This window comes from Cariama cristata, unplaced genomic scaffold (genome assembly GCF_000690535.1).
Source record: "Cariama cristata isolate BGI_N322 unplaced genomic scaffold, ASM69053v1 scaffold41969, whole genome shotgun sequence".
NCBI lineage: Eukaryota > Metazoa > Chordata > Aves > Cariamiformes > Cariamidae > Cariama > Cariama cristata.
The window spans coordinates 3,156-12,134 of record NW_009635961.1 but is presented as its reverse complement, the minus strand read 5'-3'; the positions used below and the strand labels follow the sequence as shown (position 1 = coordinate 12,134).

Below are 8,979 nucleotides of genomic sequence, written 5' to 3'. Positions count from 1 at the left end.
TTGGTTCTGGCTTAAGATTGCCTGGGTGAAGGAGAGAAGAAATCATGCTTTAGTAAAAACAGTGATTAATTTGAATGGTTACTGAGAGCATTACCACTTTTAGAGAAAGCCAAAGCAGCGAACAACTTTTGCCCAGGGAATACAAGCTGTCAGTTGAGGGAAGGATCGTAGCTCTAAACTTTTCTGGTTTTATTGTCTGAGGTTTTTGTCCCTTTTTTTAGGGCAGAGTAGAGCCCAAGAGGGAAGACGCAATCCCTGGCAAATTTATTCTTATCTCCCCTCAAATCTCTGGATTATCAATCCCCTATACTTTAAGGGAATAAAGTGTATTTAAACTCACAATCTTCTCCTCTTTAGCAGGAGGGTTACGTAGGTACCAACAGAGAGGAGCATAAGCAATATTGATAACTCCAATGATGATCATCAGCCAGGGAAACCCAATAGCTCGTACAATCGCACCGCCTGTGGATGGACCTGCAAATTTAAAAAAGGCTAAGAGGACAGACAGCAAAAGATGCCTTTCCAGTTTGGAGGGGGTCTATGAATCTACGGTGGCTGGGTTGCAGGCTCTGTGCCAGTTGCTTGTGGTGAGCGCTGGGTGGAGGAAAGGGAGCAATAAACAGAGTGAGGTACACGCTGAGCACGTCATCCCATGAGTAAGAGTTCCTCCATACCAATCGCAAAGCCCATGCAGAAGGCGACATCAGCTATGGCATAGACGTTGCCGTAGACAGAGGTGTGGCGAAGGTCCACGAGGTAACCCATGATGGGCATCATTGAGGAGTCCACCATCCCTGCCCAAAGCAAGAAGGACCTGATCGGTCATCGCCTTCTCCGAGGGTGGTGGCGAGAGCTGTGTTTGAGCTGTGTTGGCACAGCCTGACCACCAACAGCTTACCTATGGCAAAGCCAAGGCCACTGTTCGGGCCAATCAGCCCATAAATATTTTTGGCCAGAGGTACCTTTGAGGGGAGAGAGAGAGAGATAAAATATGAGTAAGGCCAGAAGAGCTGTGTGAGGTGTGAAGGTGTAACATAGATCTGTGAAACAGATACACAGGCGCAACCACTGACCGCCAGGCACGTAACCCCATCTCCGTGCTATCGCCCACGCTGCCCTGGCTGATTCTTCTACACAAAGGTCTCGAAATCATCTTGTGCTACTTACACAAAGGAGACTGATTCCCACCACAGCCATGCCGATCAGGGAGCACAGCCACCTGCAACGAGGCCACAGTTAGGAGAGGGCGGATGTTCTCAGTGTGCACAACACTACGAGCGTAATTCATGCTGAAAGCGCAGGACTGGGTTGGGTTGAGCCAAAATCTCTTATGTTCCACTTACCGGCCCATTTTGTTAGCCAGAATCCCGAAGAGATTGGTGCCGATGAGGTAGGATACACTGGCAGGGAGGAACGCCATCCCTGAGAGAGAGAGAAAGAATAAGTGTGTCATCCCCAAGCAAGTATGGGGGTCTTGCAAAAATGTTCACTTCGCTAACTGCCTCTCTCATTTGGAGAATATCGTGAGCCAGGCAAGAAGAGATAACATCCAGCACCCTCACTGTGGGTGCCCATCCGTGCGGTGGTGCTGCTCCGTGTCCTCCACTGCCACCGCTCCGTGTCAGGGCTGCGCTGGCTGCCCCGTTGCTCCATGCCCTGTAGAAGGGTGGGGGTCCCTCCATGAAGATGGAGGGAGGCACAGAAAATGTGTTTGCTTTTGAGGGGGGGAGACTGAGGCACGCAGAGGTGCAGTGATTCGCCTGCAAGATCTGTGAGACAACCAGAAGCTAAACGCAGGACTTCTTTGTCCCCACTGCTTTTTCTCTCCTGTCATAGTTTCTTCCTCTTTCACCTTTCCCCCCTTGCCTTCTGCTTTTCACTTACTAAATGAAGAGGAATAAAATAGCTGCTTAAGTAAAAAGCTTGGGGATCATTATGTAGTCAAAATTAAATATTTGCACTGTTTGCTAATTTACCAGTTGTTTATTTTTAATATACTCTTCTGCCAACTATAAATAAAACTGATCAGCTCTGTTTCACTAAGGCAACTTCCTTATTGAAGCGCACTGATTCGTGTTTAATTTTCTTTCCTCTCTTAAACGGCTACAGAACACAGTTAATCCTGCAGGTTTAGTCCAAGCTCTTTGGTTTTGTTTTGTTTTTTTTTTTTTCTAGAATAATGGGAGTGGGCAAACTGAAGCATACGAATAAAGCAGCTACTTGAGTTCATAGTGGCTTGTGAGACGGGTGGCTTGCAGCTGAACTATGTCTAAATCCAAACTGCTCTCGAATCTCAGGTACCTGAAAATCTAGCGAATATATTTGGGATTTTCTGTGATGTCTACTGACCTCTGGGTACTGCTAAGCCACCTCAAAGGTTCCTCTTGAGTTCAGTGGTGATGGGGGCAGCCCTGAGTGCTTTTCTCAGCCTGTGACATTTGTGGTTACCAGCAGCTACGCTGTCCCTTCTCCCCGCTGCCAGAATCCTTGGGACGCTGCTTTACCCTCGTCCATCCTTGCTCCATCACTTGCTCATGAGAAGCATCGTAAGCTCTTATCTAGATGGATGCTCCTACCTGACCAGAGGACAACTCGATTAGAAGCGCTCTCACCCCTCCTACTCCCAGGCTGCAATTCAATTTGGGATCTCAGTGTAGCCTGGGGCACCCCCCGGGTCATTCCTCAGCCAATTGGGTTTTATAACAATTAGGTTTTATTTTTGTGGCGAACACAGACAGTGCTATCTCCATATCGCATTTTCTAGGCAGCTGGTAATTAGCACGTACCATCCTGTCCTGCCTGGGACTCTCTAAATGGCCTTGGTTTACTCGGAGCCGCCTCTGCAAAACCCATCTGGCTGCCACAATTTCAGCCCAGCACGATACCATTATCTGCCCTGCAGAAGATGGGATTCGACAGGCTTCCCGTGCATGAAACAGCCTTTCTTCCACCGTTATTGCTCTTGTGGGGAGTCTGATTCTATACAATTTTTTCAATAATAGAGAAAAGCATATTGTATAGCTACCACTAAGGACATTTCCAGCTGAAATTGGAGCAACACTCAGCCTGGGATCATTCACTCTGTGCGGGTGAGGGCATATGTTTTCTTCTTTTTCGGAATGATATAAGAGATTATTCAATCCACCTTGTAGTGCCAAAGCAGGACCGGTGCTAGCTAAACTCTATCAAGCAGCTGTTCAGGAGTGGAGGCTGCAAAGCACAACACCTACCGAGCTGCCATTTCGGGGAGCACATGGTTTGCATCATCCAGATGGGCAAGGTGGGCTCGAGCATGGCCACCCCCATGTTGGAGAAGCAGAGGGCTCCTGACGGGGAGAAAAGGAAGAAACGCTCTATTTCAGCCGCCTTTTGCGGCCGTTTGAAGCAGACACGAGTAAATCTTTTTGCTCAGGAGACGCAGGCGCACCAAGAGGAGTGCGGTGCGTGGTGATGTCCACCTTTACCTGCAGCCACCAAGATGTAGGGGTCTCGCAGGAGGGTGAACACCGGGGTGCCTGTGGTCCTCTGCGGGATGGCAAAGCGGGGGTTACGTTGACATTCGCACCCATCCTCGCCTCGGTGCCTGCACAGCCCTCCTTCCTGGGGAGCGTGCGTGCCCACTTTGTTCCCACCGCCCGGCACCGGCTCACGTACGCACACGCGTCTGTACTCACCTCGGGGCAGATCTTAGAGGGCTGCAGGATGCAGAGCTGCAGAGCTGGGAAGAAAAGACTGATGTTAGCTTATTTCTGGAGACGGCATCCACTTCAATCCGCATTTCCCTCTTGGCTTTTCCTTCAGCCTGACCCCTTTCATCGACAGAAGCCCTGGGGATGTGGTAGCGATGTTTAGGGACATCGTTCAATTGGGCAGGGGGCGAGGTGGCTCCCAGCCCTGCTCCCGTGGGAAGGAGCAGCAAAACTCCCTGAAGTGGACTGTGTTAGAAGTGTTTTATCAACCCGTGAAGCAGTCAAATATGTAAATGCTCTCCATCAGGCTGCCAGCTGCCTGCTGGGGAGCCACAACTAGAGCACGACGGAAATTAGATGTGGAAAAGAATAGGATTAAAACCCAAAGTTTCATATGTATGGGACCTACGTTTCATTTTCCAAAAGCTCTTACATGCTTCATTAAAGATGTCTTGCATTACATCTAGGCAAAGATGGTAACTGTGACTATAATTTAATTAGCTTAACGCTTCCCACTAAAAATGCACATTTCTGCTCTCTATAACTCTGCCGTTACACTCTGAAGGCTCTCGTGGCCTGCATCTGTAATACAGCTATCGGAGAAAGAACAAGGATCACAATTTACGCTGGGAAAGTCTAATTCCTTCGTGGCATGGTGAAGAGGCTGCAGACAAGTGTGCCTTTCACAAAGAATTCGCAGTTCAAAGAGCTTTACTGAATGTGCTATTCAAGCCATTAAAGCAATCAGGGGGTTTATTAAGTAATGAGGGACTAATTCTTACTATATTGCTATGTCAATCATCCGGTGGTAGAAAACATATGATTTAGCAATAACAGAATAACCAGTGCTGATGATATCACCCGTGTTGTATTCATGTGCCTCTTCCTTCACACAAGCCCTGGGAGACTCTCCCCAAAAAGTCTGCATTTAAATCTTTTCAGATGGTTTGTGTTTGTTTTTTTTTTTTTTTCTTTTTTTTGTAGGATTAAACCATTTGACTTCTCACCTCCATCCAAGAGGGCGAGGAATGCCAGGACCAGGAAGGGAGACGATTTCCCCACGAATTCGTACATCACGCTCCCAAAGGGGGCCCCAACTGCAAGGGAAAGGCTGGGTCACACAGTGCCAGTGCCACCGTACCCAGCACTCGGCTCCCACCATCGTGGTTTTCTCTGAATCCCCCGGCGGGTGTTTGGTGGAGGTGGTGGGAAGATGTTGAATCCTGCGGGCAGTGGCCGTGGCGTGAGCGGAGGGAGGGAGGAGGACAGGCCAACCGTGCCCGTGGGATGCTGCCAGGGAAGGGACACAGCCAGGCAGGTGGAAGTCGTAGGTGATGGCCAACAAAGCTCTGGAGATGCTGTTGATGTAAACCCCCTCGGGAGCAAGATTTCCTTACTCAGCACACCCAAGGCCAAGCCTCCAAGAGCGATCCCCATTGCGTTGCCCCTCTCGAAGTCGTCCGTGTACACGCTGGCCAGCATGCCCAAGCCTGGGAGCAGAGAGAAAGCAGAGGCTACATGAGGCTGGCTGGTACCGTGATGGTGGGGCTCCTTTCTGAAAGCAGCCTGGGCTTTTGGGGGGATTTATCTGCTTGCCAGCTGGGCTGTGTGGGTGCATGGTCTGCACCAGCCAGGCAGGCACAGCGAGGAGGAGGAGTTTGAAGCCGAGGAAGGCACTCGGTGCCGATCATTCCCAAGATGACAACTGACCCCGACAAGGGGAGCTAACGCAGAGACTGAGGTCTGACTGCAACATTTACCTGCGACTGATGAGAACGATGACCCAATGCCTTGGAGGGCTCGGGCGATGAACAGCAAGGTGTAGGTGCCTGAGAAAGCAAACACTGCGGAGGAAGGAGAGAGAGGGCATCAGGCAGAACTGCGGACCGAGCGTTAAAACCCTGCAGAGGGTAAGAGCAGCCTCAGCTTGCACCAGTTGGAGTGCTGGAGGGGGCAGTGGGCCACTCATCCTTTCTTGTCACTGATTTCTGAGATTGGTTACTCTGCTCTCACTCCTTTCTCCCGCACGGGGACAGTGATGCAGGCACAGACCAAAGTGTTTTCTGCTGTGCTGCTGCGTCTGAAGGGCAGACGGAAGGGCAATACTCACTGACTGTGGAGAGGAACATGATGATGAATCCGATGAACATGGGGATGTGGTATCCTATCCTGGAAAGGGAAAAAAGAGGCACCGTCTCAGGGAGGATTCCTCATTCCAGCTTGAGATCTGGTCTTGCTGCCCAGCCTTAACACACATGTCTCTGTGGGCTGGTAAGCATCTCCTGAACGTGTGGAGGTGCCCACGAGTGCTGTTCAGGGAAGCAGGCAGTGTCTAAGTGCCCCCCAATAATACTGTAAAGCACACCCAGAGGCACGGCTCGGTTTTGCCAACTCCTCTGCCCACCCAGACCACGTGGAGATGAGCCCAGGGCAGCTCGCGCGTGTCTGCTGGAGACAAAGGCAAAGAACAACTCGGGGGCAGAAAATCTGAAAACAACATTATATCCATAGCGGGATGGGAGTCTTTGTTTGTTTATTTGATGGTTACTGGTATTAAATAGCATCTGTTTGCACCTGAGGAGAGCATTAGTGAGGCTTATGTTGTAGTATAAACTTGCAAGCCATTTGAAGAGTTTTAGAGAAGGTAAAATTCATATTTATTTTGATGCGTATATTCTTCCTCTTGTTATTCTACCCGCTGGTTCCTGTAATTCTGTGTTTGCAGACCTTTGCTGCTCAGCTAATGGTGATTTCATTAGCAGGCGGGAGCTGCCGGTCCGTGAAGGTACAAACCCAGGTCTCTGACCTACCTGTTGGTCAGGAGACCCACAAACGGGTTGACCACCAGCTGTACGAGAGCCTTGGAGGCAAACAGCAGCCCCACACGGACGTTTTCCTTGGCGAGGAACTCCTCACCCTCCGGGCATCCACTCGGCACCGGTGGGCTGCTGGCAGGGGGCTGCGGTGGGCGGCTGCTCTCCGTCCCGTTCACCTGCCCGGCAGAGCCGGCGGAGCCCGAGACAGTCACCGTAGTGTTGTCAAAATAGGAGAACATGGAGGAGAAAGGAGGAGCCTTCAAGGCTGGAGGAGCCGGCTTAGCCTGGGCTGGGGCAACAGAGCTGTTGGCACCTTCATATTCGGTTGTATAAAGGAAGGTGGGGACGATCGGTACTGGAAAAAAAGCCAGGGAAGAGATTAGTTAGTGATTTTAGTCCATTTTCTGGCTCAGCACCCAGCTGAACTGAATGGTGCTGGCCAGATGTCGGTGTCCTGAAAGCTCCCAGCACCCAGCCCTCCCCACAGCTCTCCCTGCGGCAGCGACCCTGCCGGCATCAACCAGAGACCGAGCGAGGAGCCGAAACCCCGAGGCAGCACCCGAAGAGCACGGCAAGAGCCGTACACCGTACCCACGACGGTCAGCAGCATGTTGTCCAGCAGCAGCGCGACGAACACCACCACCAGCACCAGCCTCCGCGATGCTCTGCCTGCTGCCAGCCAGCGCCAGGGCACGTGTTCGGCAGCCGGGGACATGGCCGAGAGCCTGGAGCTCAGCCTGGGTCCTGCTGGCTCCTGGTCCTCAGGGCTGAAGGTCCCCTGTAACCTTTAAAGAGAACGCTCCGGGTTACAGCTTCCCACAGCTCATGGCTTCTCCCTTGGGAAAGCAACTCCTGCGGTCGCTTAGCGTCTGTGTCCTCCTGAGCTGGGTGCTGTTCCCTGGGTGCTGAGACCACCAGCTTTGCTATCAAAGATGGTGATTTTATCAAGCTTGCATTTAAAGTTGCAGATGGAGTGTGCTCTAACTCATTTCCACTCTCCTGAGACATCTTGTACCTGCTTCAAGGCATCATTTAAGTCTTCTTCCAAAGACTCAAAGCACAGATCAAGCCGGTAGCTTGTCTGTGGTAATCTCTACATCTTTTATTCCATGTTTGTTCTTTGGAGATTAAATTTGGTCTCAAAGGAAATTCATTTACCTTCCATGTCTTTTCATTTGACCTAATTGAAATGTCATGGCGAGATACAGGACTTAAAAGCCTAACATACGTGATTAGGATCGGGGCTTCAGAGGGGCTGAAAGAAGATTGCTTGCTCAGTCACACTGGAAATATCAATCAGAAATTTGCACTAAACCAACCGAACAATTAGCCATTTACGTTCTTATAGCTCTTAGGCACTTCAGAGACTAAGTGGCAAAATGAACGGAGCCGAGTCCAAACTATCACTCTTTTTTTTTTTTTCCTAAAATCCCAGGCAATGATATTTATCAATTTTTAATTAAGAAAAGCAAACGCTCCGAACCCTCTGTCATCAAATATGAGTGCCACACAAGTCACTAAGTTGGGAAACAGGGATGGTTTCTCACTGTACCTCTGAGTACTCGTAAATACCAAATAATAGAATTAATGCAAGAGAAGAGTGAGAGACATATATAAAAATTAAGAGAGAGAGAAAGAGTAGGGAAGGGTAGACAATAAAGACATGTAGACTAATGTAGCCCTTACGTCTCAAGCCACAAACCCCGTCCCCTTCTCAATGCAAACCTGTTGTGTGGAGCAGAGGAAAACAAACTCTTACCCTGGAGCCCATCTCGGTGCGAGGAGCTGGCTGCTGCTGCGGGAGGTGATGTGCTCTGCAGCTGCTGCTCCCGGAGGATTTATGATCACCTTTTATCAGAAGAGGATATGAGTGTCCCTCTTCCATGGAGATTTAATTGGAACCTCAAACAAGTTTCATTCAGCCCTGCAGCTCCCTCTGCGTCAGAGCAGGACGGTGGGGTGGGCTGAGGGGCACTGAGAGGAGAGAAGCAGGAGTGTTTATCTGAGGCACCCGCTCCCCAGGCTTTCATCAACGCTTATCTCTCTCCGAGCACCTTAATTCTTGCCTGGATCTGCGCACACAGAACACGCTGACCTGGGACGGCACGGCCCCCTCCTCCGTGGGGGGAGGCCTGCTCTGCCCCGTCAGCGAGGGGTTACGGGGGGCAGCGAACGGATTCATCACTGGGAGGCGAGGCTGGCATCGTTAAATGGCCTTGGGAAATGCATTTATAAAATACGTAATAGTCTAGGTCTCGGACCTAGAGTAGAACCAGGCAGGTTTCACCAGCGAGATCTGCAGCACCCCAGGGTTTTTTGGTTAACTCCAAAACTCAGGGAGCACAATTTGATGAAAGAGGGATATGGCATCAGTTGCTCTTCCCTGCTCCCTCTGCACGTGTTTGCACGTCACCGTGGGCTGTACACTCGTGTTTACCGGGTTGAACCCGTGGACTTTGGCAGCGGGTGCCAGT

At 50.6% G+C, this 8,979-nt stretch overlaps 1 protein-coding gene across 1 annotated transcript; it reads right to left on the bottom strand.

The window, feature by feature from the left end:
• Nucleotides 1–340: 340 nt before the first annotated feature.
• SLC18A1 (solute carrier family 18 (vesicular monoamine transporter), member 1) lies at nucleotides 341–7,220 on the bottom strand (the record flags this gene model as incomplete). Its single annotated transcript, XM_009707723.1, has 14 exons — nucleotides 7,097–7,220; nucleotides 6,500–6,860; nucleotides 5,800–5,858; nucleotides 5,450–5,533; nucleotides 5,087–5,179; nucleotides 4,697–4,786; nucleotides 3,675–3,718; nucleotides 3,465–3,525; nucleotides 3,231–3,326; nucleotides 1,344–1,422; nucleotides 1,168–1,219; nucleotides 899–962; nucleotides 675–794; nucleotides 341–474 (listed from the first exon to the last, which is right to left on the bottom strand). Coding segments are annotated over exons 1-14 (1,461 nt in total), but the record flags the coding sequence as incomplete, so codon positions are not given.
• Nucleotides 7,221–8,979: the final 1,759 nt, after the last annotated feature.